General features: G+C 41.3%; 1 protein-coding gene across 1 annotated transcript; it reads right to left on the bottom strand.

Moving 5' to 3' along the window:
• Positions 1-230: 230 nt before the first annotated feature.
• Positions 231-19,017, bottom strand: inpp5l (inositol polyphosphate-5-phosphatase L). Its single transcript, XM_061071480.1, has 16 exons — positions 18,645-19,017; positions 13,955-13,996; positions 13,454-13,554; positions 12,334-12,421; positions 7,963-8,026; positions 7,255-7,358; positions 6,952-7,004; positions 5,333-5,452; positions 4,571-4,655; positions 4,327-4,422; positions 4,168-4,242; positions 3,755-3,828; positions 3,562-3,673; positions 2,997-3,065; positions 2,844-2,903; positions 231-2,082 (listed from the first exon to the last, which is right to left on the bottom strand). The coding sequence occupies exons 1-15, from the start codon at positions 18,702-18,704 to the stop codon at positions 2,862-2,864; spliced, it is 1,185 nt and encodes a 394-aa protein (XP_060927463.1). The 5' UTR covers positions 18,705-19,017; the 3' UTR covers positions 231-2,082; positions 2,844-2,861.
• Between the last annotated feature and the right edge of the window lie 595 nt (positions 19,018-19,612).

Raw genomic sequence — 19,612 nt, 5'->3', positions numbered from 1 at the left:
GATCATCAGAAACTAGGGTGGAGAAGTTTTTTTGATTCAAGGAAATGAGAGAAGGTGCCAACGAGAACAAAGATTGAAATCACACTATTGTGAAAAGCCTGAATTTATTTGTTATATAATGACTGTTTGTTCCCTTAACCTAAAGCTGTCAATCAACATCCCCGGCAGTGTTACAACTGGATTTAGAGTAAAAGACGTTGCTGCTAAAAGCCAATAAACAACACAACATATTTGTGAGGGTAATATTTTATTTACAAAAGTAATGTAGTGTTGGACCAGGGTTAATTTAAAGGTAATACTGGCCTTAAAACCACCTCCACTCCCATGACTGGTCCATAAATGAACTGCTACATTTATTACTTAAATTCAATCTACACGAACTGACTTGATTCACAGAGTCTGACCTTGATGTTATTATGGCAACGTTTCAAACGTGACAGATAAAACCTAATATGAATATCTGTGAATTTATGCATAAAAAAAAAGAAGCTGATGTCTAAGAATCTATACGGAGTGTTGGTTTACCACTAAGATCTTTATGACAAAATAAGTTTCACAAAACACTCAACAAAAATCAAAAACAGAATGAGCAACAAACCACAAACATGTTTTATATTCTCTCAAAGCCAGATAAAGAAAACATTAAGCCACACATCACAAACACATTATGCTACAGCTCTGGTGCTAAATATATATATATATATATATACTGTATATAAACAGGATTTTTGACTCGCACATCCACACCTAATCTTCACACATGAGGCCTGTACAGTTAAATTCTTTTGGCAATGAAATATGGTCGATGCCAACCAGAACAGAGAGAGAAATCGTTTTCTGTGACAAATGGAAAAAAATAACTAACACTTAGTGAGAACAGTAAAAACAATGTGAGGACTGCTGAGATTGTAGCTGTGGAATAAAGCACTTAGTAGGAAAGTACAGTTGGTGCACAGAATGGACATCATTGTATAATCAACAGGGTAAAAAGATTCTGGTTCTGGGTTAAAATGAACTTAACTGCTTGAGTTGGTTCGTTGTTGCTCTGACTGAATAATGAGACCAATATAAACCTCTGACACATTTCTGAGAAATTTTTCTAAAATGTTTTTTATCGTGTGATCAAAAATGTTATCAGGAGTTAAGTCCAGTGTGTTAGACAAACATGTCATCGAGAAATCCTCTCTGCGTTTTATCTAACTGGGACATCTGAGTGAAGACATCATCAGTTGACGGAGCTAGAAGCATTCCTCTGTTGTTTCTCCCGCTGTTGTTGCAGTAAATAACTTGACATTAAATACCTGAACTCACAATGGCGACAAATACAAAATAAAAGCATACATCATGTGAGCAGTCGAGCTGATTATTTCCAATTGTTGGTTACCTGCTTTTTAGTTTTCATGATTACATTTTTTACAATTCACGATAATAGTAAATTACCCTGAATCTTTAAACACTGGATTATGATTGGCTGAATTTGACCTCTAACTTACAACTGACCAGCCAGAGAGGATTTACTAAATTACACTTTTTACAGTATTAAGGGCCAAAGAACATGACTAAATTCGTGGTTTTGGCTGTGGGTTGTCTGACACTGCCTGTTAAAAAAGGCATATTTTAAAAAATACAACTAAAATCACTCTACTCACACCTTTAGGAATATTTAAATATATTACATGTACACCTACATGTAAAGGGCCCGGTCCAGAGTCACACATTCAAGTCTTCACATCAATGTTTGGTTCCCATTAAAAAAAGAAAACCTGCAGGAATTTTTCATCCTTAGTGTCACTTGGTTTTGATGTTGGTGGATTTCTGAGAAAGAGAAAAATCTGAAAAACTGCTTCAGAAATTCACAGCAGCTGTGGATAGATCAGTGTTCCGAGTCGCTAAAGCTCTGGTGGACAGGATGTGAGAGTGAGAGCAGCTCGGAGACACCGGTGATGTGAGGGTGGAGTGTCCGAGGGCACAGGGGGACTGAATCGAGCCCTGTGGCCAGCTGACAGGTGGGTATTAGTGGGTAACCATCATGCTGAAAAGTCCTCCGGTATTGACAGTGTGGAGGAGCTCCGAGGATGGGACCTGCACACACACACACACACACGCACACACGCACACACACACACACACACACCCAGATATGAGAGAAGATATACAGTTAAACTCAGTTTAAATGTGTAGGTCAGAGTGTCGGTGCAGGTCACTGTGGGTGGAGACACCAGCTCTTGCACTCAAGGAATATAAAACAAGCCTAACCTATTATTTAAAGGTAGTAAACAAGATAAACGCTAAATGGCAGCCATCCTTATCAGCCCGAGACATACCAAGTTGCTGCTTAACTGGACTGAACTTTGTCTTAAAGACTCTTCCCTGAAGCCTCTTCGTTGCATGTAACTCATCATTTTGCAGCCTAGTGAAGAAGGATTCTCATGAAAAAGCCGTCCGTCCTTAAAACAAATAAATTTGAGCGGCAGCAAAACAAAATCATGGCCATAAAAATGCCAATAGGCTGTCCGGCACAATGTATGTCTCTCTCGGCCGACCGTCCGTCTGGTAATTAATGAAAAGCGGCCCAGCGATGCACTTAGGACGGTGCCACAGTGACAGTGGAGAGGATTCAATAGACATATATCAGTGAAAGGTGCTGATCGCTCGGGCTCCAACTACACTGGGCACAAAGGAGAGCTTGTGTCCCGCAGGCACTTCATCTTAGTTCATATCCTGAGTCCACTGGGCCAGCCGGGGTTATGGCTCTCCGGGGACAGGAGCAAGATTACTATGATCGCTCTCACACTCTGAGTCCTCCTTCTGGAACCATCCCATAGACACACACACACTCTTACCCTTGACAAGGATCCAAGTCAATGGTCGTTTGTCTTCAATGAGAAGAAGAGGAAAACAGGCTAAAGGAGAAACACAAAACAGAGAGTTACACAACAGAGTTACTCTGTGTGGCTGCTTTGTTCACCTCCAGCTCACACCTTCTCCTCTGTTACCTTATGGTCTCCCATACAGACGTTAGGACCCAGTGTGTTGTAAACAATGCCCCTCTCACCATCGTCTCTCTGAAAAGACACAATTCATTTCTCTGTCATTTGTATTAATAAAGCAAATTAAAAGAAAACACAGTTGTTGAGATCTGCACATGAGCCCCCGATAGATAACACAACCGTACGATGATAACAACAATACTGTTCAAACTGGAGCCACTAGACAGAGACTAACATGTTTTCCACACTTTTCAAAGTGATGCCTTTCCCCTTGAATGCTTGCTGTTGCAAAGATGTTTTGTAAAGAAGAAATTTGTTTGTTTTTGTCACTTAGCATGTTTTTGAGCCATAATGTCGAAAAAATTTCATTAATTATTTATTTATTTCTCTAAAACTTGAAGAGAGGGTGAAGAGAGAACGTCCAGATACAGTTTTCTGTTAATTTTCTTAAACATTACAAAAAAGGGTGATTCTTTAAATATATTTTACACTTTGTGGAGATGATAATTGATGACATTCTAAGAGTTTGGGATTTCAGCTGTAAATACAACCACAGTAGGCACTGACTGACCCTGCGGATGAATTCCTGGGCAGTGTGTGACATGAGGATACGGTCGCACCAGGCAGGACAGCGAGTGTTCATGTACTGGGTGGGTTTAGTGTACTCTTCACTGTAGGGGTAGCTGAGGATGAGAGGATGAGAGTCATGAGAGGAATTAAAACAGAGTTGGAAGTTTTTATATGCAGAATGTTTCCAGTTTTACCTCGGTGGAAACTTGATTTCCTCTTCTCTAATAACATCCTGAAAGTCTGCGACTTCCTTGTCATATTTCAGAAGCTGAGGAACAAAAGACATCAATGATAATCGCTAAGGAAATCTCAACACGTAGAAAAAAAAACATCATGAGGTGAGTGAGTGCAACTTAAAACCAGGTGAAAAGCCAAATCACCGTCTCAGTTATCAGTCTTGTTTACCTCCGGACTTTTGCATTTATCATGTGTCACTCACACTGCATCATTTCCTACCGATAGGATCTAATCTATATCTGCGAAGACGTGCCAGATAGTTGCTAAGCAGCGGGTTGAATTGTAAGTATGTTACATCACTAGAGTTTCTGTGAGACTGCGGCAGAGCTGATGGGGTTTGTGTGGGTGAGAGTTGAGATGGTGCTCTCACCGACGGGACGTTGTCCTCCATGAAATAGGCCTGGTGCAGGTAGGCAAACTGCTTCTCCTTAATTTGGAGCAACACCTGCACGAGAGGCAAAGCCAAGGGATTCGGAGGCAGCACTTCAAAATAAAAAATGTCAGCTGTTTGTTTAACTGCTTCACTCACCTGGTGGTCATTGTCTTTCTCCTCCCAGGTGATTCTCTCCACTTCGTTGCTGCTGTCCTTCTTCACTGTCTGAGCCTCTGCCTTAGTGGACAGATGCTGCTCACAGACAACAAACACAAGGAAGGTGTGTGTGTTAAAATACCATAAAACACACATTTTCCACACACACACATTCTACACACACAAGCTTCAGCTGAAAACAACAGTTGTTATATCATAAATATCATAAATATATATAATGTACCTGGACTAGACTGAGAGTGTCCAGACGGAAGTTAAAATCTCCAAACAGGAAGAAAGGCAGAGGAGAGTAACGGCTGTCTGATATCCTGGAAACAAAACACACGGATTAAACCTTATTTTGAGTGTGTTTGTGTGTGTGTGTGTGTGTGTGTGTGTGTGTGCATATATATAAATAAACAGAAGCAAACACCTCTACTTGCAAAGAGAAAGGAGTATTTACAGGTTTACCCACGTTTAACAAAAACTGCAAATGTTGGTATAAATTAGGCATTAGACACAATCCATTCAAAGAGGTAATTTAATCCATGTCTTTAAAAGAGGAAAAACTGATCTGTCCAATGCGCTGTATCAACGCAGAAAATTAGTTTCATTTTGTTTTCTACTGTGCCTTCTATTGTGAACTGTGTAATGCTCTGTAAAGTAAAGTAACAAGGGTGGTACATATGGATGAGGTGCAAATACTGAGATGGCTGTTTACATATGAAACATATAAATTAGTCAGTTCCCTTGAGAAAGCCTGGGAGAGAGAAAAAGCTTGTTATCGTGTATAGATGTAATAGTTCTGTATATGATAACGTCTTTTGTTCCTCATGTTTGTTCATGTAATACCGGAAGAAGATAAATGTGTTGGTAAATTAGCTGTGTTATAATCCCAAGAAGGGATGGGCCAGCTGCTTTCACACGACACAGAAATAAAAAATATATATGTTTGTACATATATGAGCGTTTTACAGCCATGTTTATACACAGCTGCAGGGCCAACCTGTTGATGACGTATCTCAGAGCGTTTTTGCGGTTGGCTGAGTAAATGGAAGGACTGGATTCACAGGCAGTGAGGTTGGAGGCATCATGGAACAGGTGGACGTTGACCAGGTCCAAACCTCTGTGAAGCAAACACAAACACAATAAGGTGATATGAAGCAGGTGGAGGAAGAAACACCAGAGGAGAGTATGCATGTGGGTGTGTTAATATGTGTGCGCCAACACAGGTGTCACTGCAACGGTTGCTTATCAGCAAGTGCACTCGTGTTCAAAATCCGAGTCCACAAACAAGCACATTTGTCTTTTGTGTCGAGCATTCACTCCTTTTCTTCGGCTGTCGCTGGGAGACAATTAATGTGCGCCGGACAATAGGGCAGTGTTGACTCAGGACGTGATGCAGTGGCACATGGATTGTGGTCTCCTTTTGTTTTTACCCCCATGTAACACCAGGGCTGAGCAAACAGTGACTACACTACTCAGCAGCATCACTGTGTGTTTCATTCATTTTCATTCAGTGACAGAAAGATACGCTCTCTGCTTCTTAATAGTAAATAAAAATATCAATCAGCACCAGAGCAACATACTATATTTGCTACATAAACTGTATAGGTTAAATAGCTGGTAACTTGAAAGTTTAGTTCCTAAACTATAGGAATAATTCCAGTTATTGTAAAACTCTGGGGAGGGGTCAACACAGATTATATTAATAACTTGGGTGATGAGAAAACAGGAGGTCTGAGTTTGAGCTGCTGCAGCAGCACTGGAGTATTATTCCTAAACGTGGATAGAGCTCAAACAACAAATGAGGCCAAGATAGGATTTGTACCTCGCTGATTTTTATTGTATGCTTTGAAAGCGGGAATGTCAGATCAGATGTTTATTAATTAACATTTTGTGAATTACACATTATTTTATTCACAGAAAATTAAACTTGCGTTAGTTGCTTTTATTTGCCTCCTGGGTTTCGCTTGCATACACATCCAGAATACACCTGGCTATACATCCAAGATTCCCTCTGTTTTAGCTCTGTTTTGGTCTCCACCGAGTGCTGAAGGAAATATCAGCTTGTGTTGGCTGCTTGCTGTTGTATAAGGAGAGTTTTAGGGCTCCACTAAACAGCTGCATCTGAAAACAACTCTGATCATAAATGAGAACAAAACAGTAAATGTGGGTGATAAATCTTTATTGGTTTGTCACCATAAAGTTTTTTAGGTTTCTCACAAAAGTAGGCATGTGACCCATTTAAATATAAATGTTTTGATTATAGCTTTTCTTTAAATTTAAAATAAACATCTTAATGTCTTTAAGTAAGATTTGTTTTTCAAAACTTAAGGTTACTTTGGTGTGAGATTAGTGTTGGAGCTCGACATTAAAAGCAAAAAACACTTGTCCTACATTTATGAAATGTCTTTGAGTTGTTGATCAACGATCCAACACAGATGTTATCAGTGGCTTTCAGGTTTGTTGAGAAGCTTTAGGTCACAGTAGAGCCAGTTTCATTATGAGTCATCAGACGAGCTTTCCAGTAAATGCAGAAGTCCGCAAAGAACCAAAACTGAAAGCGGTTTGAGTGCGACCTTGACTGTGTTATAAAACGTGAGGTCTGTGCACGGTACATACTGGTTGCGGATGATCCAGCGGGTCCTCATGAAGCCCTTCCTGGACCACTTGAACTGCAACAGAGACAGATTAGAGTGAGTGAGTAAACAGCAGCGCTCCAAATGTTTGAAGGGCCAAACTGATCATTATTGATTCTTCCCCATAATTTGTCTCATCTCCCTGTCAGAGCAGGCAGACGGCCCCCACAGCCCCAGTAGACTCATTTGTCCCAACAACGTCTCCCTGCAGCCCACACGTACCCCTCCCTACACCTGCACACGGATGCAGCCGTACACAGATGCACACTCATGCGTGCGAACTCACATCAGGCCAGAAATTCTTTGGGAATTTTTCTTTCTCCACTGTGGTGACCCCGTCCAGGGAGCCCACGTACTTGCTCTGCCCTGACACCGCTTTAAAATCCTTAACTGCACGGAGAGGGAGAGAGATGGGGGGAGAGAAGCGTGACATGTAAAAGAGTGAGAAAACATGCAAACAGCAATCAATAAACTGGTGTTAACCTCATCAGAGCGGCATACGTGATGAGAGAATCTATAAGCGAGCCATTAGACTGCGTTCGGCGAGCAACAATCGGTTTGGGGCCACGCGGCCAGTGGCAGCTCCGGGATGTTTATGGTTCTTCCATAAGCTTTTCGGAGGAGCTTTTTCACACCTAACGTGACTGGACTATGCAGCAGGAAAATAACAGCTCCACTTTGAATTCAGGTTCTTTGCAAATACATGCTCAGGTGGGGCGGCCATCAAAGTGTCGTTACACACCGAAAGCTGTTTTGCTCTTCCTGGTTTCGAAAAATGACCTGAATCTTGTCAATCATGCACAACATTGAAATTATGAGCATTAATGTAACATTACCGAAACAGCACTTGGTAAAAGGGGAGTGGTTTACATGGAGCTAATTCTACTTCCTTTGTTTTTACAAAGAAAAAAGGGACAATTCTCTCATCAGTTAAGGAATAATGAAATAATCACAATCAATGTGAATGTCACAATTAAGCATTCTAAGTTTTTACCATTAAAGTCATATTGATAGATGTCTTTCAGCGTCTTGTGGATGAAGTACATGCTGCCCAGGGCCTGCGGAGAGACAGAAATAAAGAGTGTTCAAATTGTACAATATCCGATAAATGCAGCTGGGAGCAACACAAGTTATCGTATGCAAGATCGGTTTCTGTTAAATCACTTAGGAACTGAAGCGTCTAAAAAGTGTGAGACAAATCCCACTCAAGTGGAACATAACTCTTGTTATTTTTGTCAACACTTTTACTTTGAGACAGCTGCTGCAAGGATAAGCAGGAAAATGACCAAAAGCTAAAGTTTGATGTGAAGCCCAGAATAAGTCAACTTACCAATTTTAAATATTTTCAGTAACATCAGAATCATTTTTATTTTTATCACATCTACTAATTCTACAAAAATCTCTGTCTGTGGCTCAGATATCTCGAGAACCACTCATCCTGTGGGCTTCACACTCTGCACGTGTGTTGTTAAGGCTCAATAGTGCAGTGGTGAATTTGGTGCAATTTCGATGTGTGATACCCTCAATACTAATAACTTTAAATAAGTGAGGTCATAGAGCATAACACCAGTAACAGCAATTGATCCTCAGGTTCCTGGTTCTGCGTGAGTCAAGCTTCACAGAACTTTGAATAAACAGGTGAACAGCTCTTTGTGCAGCTGCCGTGGATTCAGGGCTCCGTGGACTGAGTCCTGCAGTCGGTCTCAATTACTGCAGTTTCACTTTGACGGTTTCAGAGAGAGATGCAACCAGCATCTGACTGAACTAGTATTTTAAATGTGGTAAATCTAAGTAGGGCCTAAACATGTGAACCACAATATTTTCATTGGAATATTTAGCAGTTTTTAAAGAAAAACGTTGCAATTTCAAATGTTGTTGGTAACAACAGAATTAATTGTCTAATGACCTGAACGTGTCCTTTTTCAAATTGCAACTTTACACTTCATCAAAACATTATATATTTTCAGCATTTTGAAATTCACCAATAGCTTGTAGAGGTTTTCTCTGCAGTGATTAACAATGAAACCAAAAGTAAGATGTCATAAACAGGAGTAATCACCTCAGCTGCTGCAATGATGGATTTAATCGTTTTATTCCCCCATCATGTGAGTTGAATTGTGAGCCTTGTATTGAACGATACAGTACGACACAGTTTATCGTTACTCTCCCAAAGACACATGAAACTTTAAAAAGAATTTCGCCGCACAAAGCCGCTGCGTGGCTGCACAACACATCCACATGCTATCCCTCAGACACACACTTCAGCGCCCAATCATCCCTGACGTGGTGCTGACAATTTTTAATGTACTAACTGCCTGCTCCACTGATCTGATTAATCATGCCCCGCGAGATCAATAGAGACAGAAAATTAAAACAATTTAAAAGGTATTAAGCAGTAGGCCTGCTGTCTGCCAGTGCTGCCGATGTGACTGGTGGAGTGGGGGGGGGGGACAAAGAAAAATAAGCCAGGGCTCGGAGGGCTCAGGGCGTGACGAGCCACGGTACACCCCCCCACCCCTTCCCCATCCAGCCAGAGCATGAGAGATCTCTCCCTGAAGAGATCATTCATCTTCGGTGCCAAAGTCCTCCTCATTTAATAAAATGGAAGAGTCTCCATTGTCGGCTCCAGTGAGCGGCAATTAGTGACCAACTCGTCCAAACTGAGGGAGCGAGGTTAGAGCAAGGCCAGACATCTCGTCTTCAGGTACAAGCCCCAAAGTTTTCTTTTGTTTTTAACTAAACTAAATCAAAACACAAATATTTCTGAGGACCAGGTCTAGAAAAAGTTAAAAATAAAATTTTTGCTTGAAAAAAAAAGAGTATATTTATTATTCTTCTGGGAAAATCAAGGAGGATATCAAGATAATTAGTTATTTTAAAAAAACCTAAGCGTGTCCTTGTTTATGTTGGATCAGTGACAACACAGAGCGCTCAAACCGTGCAGCAAAGCACACACTCAAACACAGATACACATTCTCCTCCACATACTCTGCCAAACACCTATCTTCATCAATCAGGTTTGTGCACAGTTTAATAAAAAAATATTGACTTACAAGTGATTTTTTATCAAAACACCATTTGTACTGGGAATGCATGCAAGTCAGCCCCCTCCACTCCCGCAGCCCTGAGAGGAGAACCCCCCAAACTCTCTCTTGGCCACATAACTGATGATCTGCAGCCAGGGGGAAACAAATTGAAAATCAATGCGGGTGGCACCGACGAAATGAGAATGAGGCATTAGGAGCGGCGGTGAGGGAGGGGGGGGGCGCAACCCTCTCAGGGCAAAGAGTGGAGGGTGCGAACACTCGGAGCGCAGGGGAAACTTAGTCCCAGCTGTCTTCCAACCCCCTCGCACACTTTATTTATCGTGCACAAATAGGCTGGGATCAATAGTTTTAATCTGGAGTTAAATGTATTGAGTTTGGCCTGGCCTGCCCCCCCCCTACACACACACACACACCTGGCCATTGACTTCCCCCTTTTTTACCTCCCACACCAACAGTCTACAGATGCTGCCATTGACCCCTACTGTCACACATGCAGTGTGAGGGTATCACCTGGGAGGAGTGAGGGTTAATAGTTTAAGAAGTACGCAGCCACTTTTCTCCCCTGGGGAGGGGTTACACCCACAAACCAGGGCACAAACTAACACTGGCCCTGTCCACACCCGGTATTAACATCTGTCCTGAGAGGTCCGATCATAAGGGGTCAGCGTTACGTCTGTCTGTTCACTTCTGGAATACAAATGCATCCTGAATGTGTCTCCTGTGACTGTGTGTGATTGGATCTCACTCTCTCACAGCTCTGTATGCAAATAATCACCTGCGTCATTTCTGTTCACGAGGACCAAATTATGTTTTTACCCAGTTTAAGAGTTTACAGATGTGTCCAGTGACAATGTGTGTGTGTGTGAGTGAGAAAGAGAGAAACAGAGAATGAAAGAGAGGGATTAGAGTCAGGAGGGGCTGAATGAATGACTGTGCGCAGACATATTTTACCAATACAAGAAAAAGTATCGATCATGATGTGGTAATCAGTGTTGACAATGTGGCGGTGGCCACAAACAAATCAATGAATGGTCACTAAGAAGCGCAAAAAAACCATAAAAACAGGAACGAATCAGAGGACGTCCGCTGAGTAGTTGGTTCTCATTCGTGGCCCGGGACACATTTGTGTTTACACAGCAAAAAGAATGTGTCCAGAAAGTGGATCTCAGGACGCATGGGGGTGCGGCCTCACATAAAATTATCACTGACCACTTGTGATCGAATCCCTTTAAGATGGATGTTAAAACCACATATGAACGGAATCACTGAAAAACGCATTGGGAGCAATAACACAACACAATTCAATCATACAATAGATGCTGAAAACACCCTCATGCTGTGTGAGTCACTATTATAATCTCTGTCAGGACAGATGTAGGGCATCGAGGTCGGCATCATGACCCGGGCGACGTCCTAGCAGTTGTTATGACCAGTTGGTTTCAGCTATGCAGACAGTCTCTGGGTGCAGCGATATACAATGATAAAGAGATGTAAGGTAATGGCACGACTTAACAAACCTGTCTTTAAAATATCTCCTGCCGGTGCCAGGTCTGTGCCCACATTGTGTTACTTCTACAACTTTGTTTGCCGTTGTATATCTGAGATCTATGAGCCTTACAAAAGATGCGTTTGCATACCTGAGAGTAATGTACCAAACTCAGAAACACAAACTCACAGAGGAAAACAGATTCTTGTTAGAGCAGGAATCGGCACACCTACAACAGAATGTACTAAAAACATTTTGTTTTGTTTTTCGAGAACAAAACAAAATGTCTTCATCACAAAAACTAACTTTCAATGAGACATACAGGAGAGTCTGTCTTTGATCAAATCTCCCATAATGTCCATTTTGTTTTATCAAAATAAGAAATGTTGATCAATTATTGACTTTGATACTCAAAATGACTTTGTGGTCAGATTAACAACATTTAATGAGCACAGTGTCTCACTCCAGATCTTTTATTGAATTGGATTAAATGTCTTCATCACATTTCAGCCTCTACGCAGCAGCCGGATGATGTCACCTCCATTATTAGAAAGCTGATTTTGGCCTCTATTTTCCACAGCAAATACAAACCTTTAAATGTGTTAAATACACACATATAACATACGTTAACATTCTCTGATATGGACAGTTTTACAAGTTAAAATGTGTGCTTCACACAGACCAGCACTATTTATGATGCTCCACTCTACAGCCAGCTCCTTTTCATAGCAGATCCAAGCAGTAGCTCCAAAGGCCACTGAGCACTAACATGGAGGAGGACTCCATCTAGTGGAAACAGGTGTGAACTACTCTGACTTGTCTGAGGACTTACTGTAAAGCCGTCCTCTGCTTGGAACTTGGTGTCCACATAGATGCACACCCTGTTGTAGTCTTTCATTTCCTGATGGGATTCAATGCTCCTGGAAACAACACAAGACAGATCAGTCAGGAGGCGACAACACAAACTAAAAAGCTTGTTCCTGAGGAGGAAGAGAAGAGATTAGACAATTAATCTAAAACAGTTATTAGGGATTATTAAATAATTTAACAGCATTTTTAAAATAAAAAAAGCCAAATCTTCACTTGTTCTATATTTTTAAAATGTGTCTTTTGGGGTTTAATGTTAGTATTTTTTATTTTTTTAACTATTTTCTGAAATTGTATAAACTGAACTTGTAGAGTGTGTACACCACTGCTTAAGCACGGCACTCATCTTAAACAATATGTAACCTTGGCCACTAGGGGTGTCTCACTCGAAATATTAACAAAAGATAAAACGTCCCATTACCTTGAGTAAACGTTTTGAACATTGTTGACAATATTTCAGATAATGTAAGTAGAACAAGTCAACAAAATAAATAACGTAGGTCTAGTTGTTTTTAGACATTCTAATGAATTGTTACAATTTATATTACATTCGACCAAGTGGCGCCAAATTTCACACACAGTCTTCTAAAAACCCTGTTTTTTTCATTAAGCTCTCCAAATTATTCTTTGAGAATTTACATAAAAAGGGACAAAACGGCCCTTACAGTCTTGCATCAAACAAAGTGGAAATGAAAAAGTCAAAAAGGGTTCTTCCTTGGCCCACAATCCACCAAACTACAATGAAATTCAGTTAAGTGGTTTTTGCGTAATACTGCTAACAAACAGAAAACAGCAATGAAAACATGACCTCGGTTATGTATGGTTGAGGTAACAACGTTGGTCAGTAGAGAATAATCCAACAAATTATAACAGGTCAAGGTCTGTCTGTTAGTTAGCAGAATTTTGCCAAAAACAGGTCGGATTACCATGATACCAACTTGATGGAAGGATGTGGTATGGGACAGAGAAAACACATCAAATTTTGGTGTGGATCAAGATCTGGGAGGGGATTCAGGAAGATATTTTCCTTTTCTTTAACATTGTGAGATGGGGCGAGGGTCATGAATTTTGCACATGAATCGTACCTGAAGAAGTGTTCTGCATGGCCCATGTTCGCCATGTAGTCCTTCCCTCCCACCTCCTGGAAGTGCAGGGCGATGAACTGAGGCTTGTAGATGTGGACAGTCTGTAACAAAGCAGGCGGCCCTCAGTGTACACATCTGACATTACAGAGTAACGAGGAGTGAAGAGGGTCATCGCTGTGTGTTACAGGAGGAAGTTAACCATCTATTAGAGGTCATGTGGACTTTTTATCTTATTGAGTTTCGGTGTTGGGCCCAGTGTGGCTTTGTTCTCACTTATCAGCACAGTATCTGTTTTCCAGAGGCACAGGCAGCAGGTGTGTGTGATGATGATGATGCAGCAGCAGCCTACGTAAGTGAGCTAGAAAAAACGATGTGTGACAAATGTGTTGTTGCCTGAACTGGACCAGACTAAGAGCAAAAACCTAAGAGCAACATATGACAAGAGTGCAAATGTTTGAATCTATAAATTATTGATCCAAAACCTTGGAGGACAAAACTTACCTTGTACAGCTCTAGTAACCATTCACTTTGAATTTCACCCAACTGTAAAATGACAGAGAAAACAAACCATCAAAAGCATGCATTCAACCTGTAAGAGACCAAATCAAATACTAATCCATATTAATTTATGTTCTGGCAAGAGTGGGATCAGTCAACATAACATTAACATATAATTTCTGTGGAGAAAATAATTAAAAATGGCAAACAGGTACCTAATACCACATCAGATATGGAGCAAGATTATAATTCCGTGTCTAGTACCAGGCATTGTATACAATGTTAAATCTCCATATACTTTACATAGACTATATCATCTTGATCACCCCCTGGTGGCTGGCTGCAGTATAGGCCATATCCCCTCAACGAGCGTATTGGCAAAGACAAAATGTCAAGAAAAAAGTCTAAATGTTGTGTAAATAAAGAGAAATAAATCAGGGGAGAAGATTTTTGATAAAATTTTGCATATCAAAAATAAAGTAAAAATGTCAAGAATAACCTTGATATATATATTTAAATTAAAATTTAAAAAACTAACTCACTTCAAAAGTCATGAGCACAAATATGACTGCCTGTAAAACTGCACAAACTGAATATTCTCTCTTTTAGCACATAAACAGACACTTGAGATTAGTATCAGGCCTTTGAAGAAACTGCAAAAAAACTGCCTGGTCGACTTCTCCAAATACAACACAAATCGACCTATGATTTAGTTTGACTTTATTATGAACATTTCAGCTTAAGTCTCAACATATCCAGATTATTCACAAAATGAAAAATGAGGATAGAAGTCGTACTCCATTGTTTTCGTCTCATGCTATGAAAACTTTATCACAGCTTGTGGGTTGAAGCCTATTCACAACTAATAAAAAAAACATGTCAAACTGATAGCAAGTCGCTATTAATCTCAGACAGGAAATAGTCTGAGCAGGGTTAAAACAAACAATAAGGATCGTCTGGAAATATTATATCCTGTTGGTTCCACTGGCTGTATATTCCATGAAGCTGCACCTGCTTTAATCTGGCCATGGTCCCCACACCATAGATTGGGTGTTGAGGGTGTGTTTAATATTGCATAGCCATTTCGCAGTGGGGCATACTATAAAACATATATGAGAAAAGCAGCCGGCAGTTAAACTTTACACACAGAAACGTGTCCAACCAGGCTGAAGGTTAATTAGCATATCCCTCTCTGTGAGGAGAAACAGGGAAACTCCCACACACACCGTAGTTATCAAAGATGCACAAAGCAAAAGTTGAATATTTGTTAAAGCAACACTATGTTACTTTTACTAAGCACCGCCCTCTGCAGCCACACGTGGAGATTTATTCTGTTGGGCTCCATGTACGGGTGATGGTAAACTGCTACAGTAACAAATACACCAACCAAATTTTTCAATAACTTCAAAGTCTTTTTTACGGATCTCCAGTCCAACATTACACTTGAACTTGTTGGGTCCGATTGTGGCAGTTTAAGCTGCGACTATCAGAAAGTTACAAACCTCCCACAGGAGATCACTCACCAAAGTAACATAGAGAGAAAGAAAAGGCGTTTGGGGTGAGGGTGAGAACTCTAGTGGCAGCGTTCCCCCAATTCCAACTTAGTGTACCATAAACCACCTTCTTCTCATTAGCAGGGTGTTGCACCTAAAAATGTGTTTTTAAGTGGAGACATTGGCAAGTCAGTGCAGTGATAGACTGCCGAACTCTACGTGGTGTATTTCATCTTTTGCCCAATATCAGCTGGGACTTGTTCAAGCCCCCCCTGCCCCCGCAGCCCTCTAAAGGATAAGGGAAATATAGATAATGGATCCAATGGAGCAATATTTATTTTATTACATATCGACAGAAAAAAAAAAAACTTGACTTGAGTGTCAAACATATTTCTGTTTTGTTCTGATGGTGAATACGCTTATTACATTTCGGATTCTCATGCCGAAGAATCCTCCTCAACTCTAAAACTGGGTTTTCTACAGTGATAGGCAGTTAATCAATCAACAACTGTCCTGTCAACTATCAATTTTCACGTTGTTTCTCACGCACCTGCCTCAATCTTATGCTATGTTAGGTGCGTGCATCCCGCCAGAGAAAGGGCTTTGCATAGTGTATTTGCATGGTTGTGCAGCGTGGGTTGACTCTGGCTTATAGCCACTGTGACCTGAGGGACTCCTCTTTAATTATTTGTCCATGAACACAAACACAGGACAACAGCATGCATATGTAACTCTATAGTGTTTAGAGATAAGGTTCACATGACAGTTTTACCCACAATGCAATTCTGCTTTCGAAATAAGAAGTCAGAGGCATAAGAAGACAGAACAAATTAGAAGAGGAAAACCTGAAGGACCTAAAATCCAGCAATAAAACAGCATATTCCTGCCATCTGTGTGTGTTTTCCATGACTAATCCAGCCTGTTGAACTATTGTCCATATACAGAATTAGCTGAAATGTCTTTTTCAATAAGATGTTTCCATAACAAAAGGTGAATATTTGTCTAATCATTTGTTATAGTGAAGGGAAAGACTGTATAAGAAGAAACCTAAGTCTTTACATGGCCATTAGACAAGCTGGAGGAGGCTGCGGTGCGCCATATGAGTTGAGTGTCTCGCTGGCTGAGCTGCTTGGCTGCTCCTGCACTGTGCAGCAATAGGATTTATCCTGCGAGGTGCTTAAGGACTGGCTCTTATCCCGAAGTTTGAGTGAACGTTTAGGAGCGTTTGTTTATAGAGATGGAGGGGCCTAAGTGAGTAGAAAAAGGCTCAACTCCCCTGGGGAAGATACTCATCTGTTTACATATTTCCCACAATGGGATCCAACATGTTTTCATTGGAGCCAGATCGGGCAACCGGAAACATGGTCCGGAGCCAAATTTCCATGAGCGTAAGAGCCCCTCCTCCTTCCTCGGTCTACAAGTTTCATCAAGCCAGTCAAGGCCAAAATACAAACCCCTGGATACTTAGCCAAGCGTTTAGAATACAGCCAGATCTCCTTAGTCCCTTTTTCTGTTTAACTCAGACTTGGCTTTAAACTAGAAAGCATGTAATATAATATATTGACACCAGTGAGGCTGTAAACGCAGCAAAGTATGATAAAGATAAGTGATGATAAGTGAAGTATGTAACTGATGATAAGAGACAGAACGTGAGAGGTGATGATACAGGGTAACATGTGGAGAGGGTCCACACTGAGGTTCAGTTTATACAAACACTGGATGATGTGAGGGATCATTGATACAGTGTGAGAATTTAAAACGTCTGCAGAACTCACATGAAGTAAACTGAGCCAAGACGTGTGGGTAGCGATTGATGTTTGAGACCTGTCGGATTCTTTGACTTTTAAAACCTTTATTTAACCAGGCAGTCTCTTTCATCAATTTTAGTAGGCAGCACCAAAACATTTCAATGCATTTTTACCACAATTTCACTTTATATTATATCCTCCCTGCTGAACTACCTCTCACCTGAACGCTCCTGAGATTTCTGTGTTGTTGTGAACACGCCTGTATCTCCTGTTGTGTATTGCATAAGTGAAAGACAAACTCCAGAGAAAGTCCAGACCCAATTGTTCAAACGTTCTCCGGAGTTAATATCTCAAAACGGCTTGATTTGAATAAAAGACAAGATAATGGTATGAACTAGTTTACAATTGGTTTTCTGTTAAAACGAAATGAACTGCGGTAAATTACATACAGCAAAACCCCCTTTTTAAGTGGTATCCTGTCATTTACTGTTGCCAGTTTTGTCAGGTTTTTACTTTAAATTCTTTACATATGTATATGTGTATATATGTAACTACGGCAATATGACATTCTGTTATCTGCAACTTTTTTGCCCGGTGTTTACTGTAAATTATACAGAAGGTTCATTTCAGTGTATGTTCAGGTACCAACAGCAACTTTATAATACTTTATTGTCAACTTTTTTGCCAGATGTCTACTGTAAGGCAAGACTATTTTATTTAAAAAAACACCTGTTATAGATTCAGGGAGCTGTAGATTATTTTGTGTACTTTAACGTACCAAAAGTAATTTAACTGTACTTTTCAGCAAATTCTTTGTCTGGTGTTTACTGTAAATTATACAAAAAAGTGTTTCCGTACCAAGAGCAATTTTACAATATTTCATTGGCAACATTTTTGTCATATGTTTACTGTAAATTCTACAGAAGTTTTTACGGTGTATGATTCACACCTATCTATACCTTATGAGTGTTGTTAAATGTGACCTCTCAAGGTCACAGTGTTCTCTCTCTGAGGATGTATATGTTTTTACCCCTGTTAATAGAGAATTTTGGAAGTTTCCCCTTACTCTTGTTTAGGGCTAAGAACAGAGGATGTTTGCACCGTTTTAACCCCTATGAGACAAATTATGATCTGTTAATATGGGCTATCCTAATTGAATTGATTGATTGATTGATTGGTTGGTTGATTGACTGATTGATTGATTGATTGATTGGTCCACTCGGACTGCGCATCTTCGCACAGTAACTTTGTTAATGAACGGCAGCGGATGAATACCACAGAGCACATGGGACTGACAGCTGACAGTGAAGCTCCGCTGTGAGCCACAACCGGAGTTAGAACCACCAGAGTTTCTAAGAGTAAAGCCCGGCCCGGGTGAGCCTATCCGCGCTAAGTCTAATCCCCTGGCAACGCCGCAGGTCTGGTGTAGTTTTAATATCGCGGACTACTTACATTGTCGAAGAGCGAGCCCACGTTCGCGGTGACGAGCAGCACATCGGTGAACGTGTCCATGTTGGAGGAGCAGATCCACCTCCGCGGGTCCGATGGGGGGGGCGAGACTCCGCAGCGGTCGGCGGGGAGAGGAGTAGGTCCAGGCCCGAGGCAGCAGCGGCTCCTGCCCAGGATCTTAACCCGGGTTCACCCGAGAGAGAGAGAGGGAGAGAGAGGGAGGAATCCGGTGTGCACGGTTCAGACTCACACCAGCGCCTCACTGCTCACTCTCCTGCCGCTTCCTGATGGCTGCTGCTGCTGCTCTTCATCACACACCGGAGTCATGTCCATCGTCGAGTTACTCTACCAGGCTTCATGGATTTCCCCTTCCTCCTCCTCCTCCTCCTCCTCCTCCTCCTCCTGCTCCTCCTGGTTAATTGGACTAGTGGCTTCTTAGCAGACTTAGAGTGGACGGTGCATCTGCTGCCTCCTGCACACACAAGCCAGCGCTCACACAACTACTGCTGTGAAGTGAGCTGCTCCGCCCACGAGTCTGTGCCACTCTTCCTCATGTTCAGTCACAACCTTGTTTCATGTGAGTACAATGTAACTTCGTGGACATCCGCCAGCCAGAGCCCCCCCCCCCAACCCAAAAAACAAATCTACAGAATTCCATGATCACCTGAGGCCTTAAAGAAATACCTGAAGGTCTCTAAACTCACCACTCCACATATCACATAGGCTCGGAGACCCGACCTTATACAGTCTATGGTCCCGACAGGGAGTTAACCCCTGTCAAAACCCTTTCTCTTAAAATTAATAATCCTTTCACAAGAAGAGCAACGGTCCAATTTATTCTCCACTTTATACGCCTGAAAGGCAGTGGCGGATCTAAGCTTTTTCTAGAAGAAGGTCCTTCCTTCCTGCTGCTGTCAGACTGTACAACCCGCTGTGACCCCATTGAACACACGACACAATTCGTGCAATTT

This window comes from Limanda limanda, chromosome 5 (genome assembly GCF_963576545.1).
Source record: "Limanda limanda chromosome 5, fLimLim1.1, whole genome shotgun sequence".
Classification (NCBI taxonomy): Eukaryota; Metazoa; Chordata; class Actinopteri; order Pleuronectiformes; family Pleuronectidae; genus Limanda; species Limanda limanda.
This window is presented reverse-complemented; position numbering and strand designations above follow the sequence as displayed.

Bases quoted from the DNA above. Each gene is read 5' to 3' on its own strand.
- inpp5l (XM_061071480.1), bottom strand. From the start codon at position 18,704: ATGGACACGTTCACCGATGTGCTGCTCGTCACCGCGAACGTGGGCTCG. The intron at 7,005-7,254 runs GTGAGTTCGCAC...TCTCTGTTGCAG, and splicing joins CAAAGAATTTCTGGCCTGAT to TTCAAGTGGTCCAGGAAGGG. The intron at 3,066-3,561 runs GTCAGTCAGTGC...GTGTCTTTTCAG, and splicing joins CCCAGGAATTCATCCGCAGG to AGAGACGATGGTGAGAGGGG.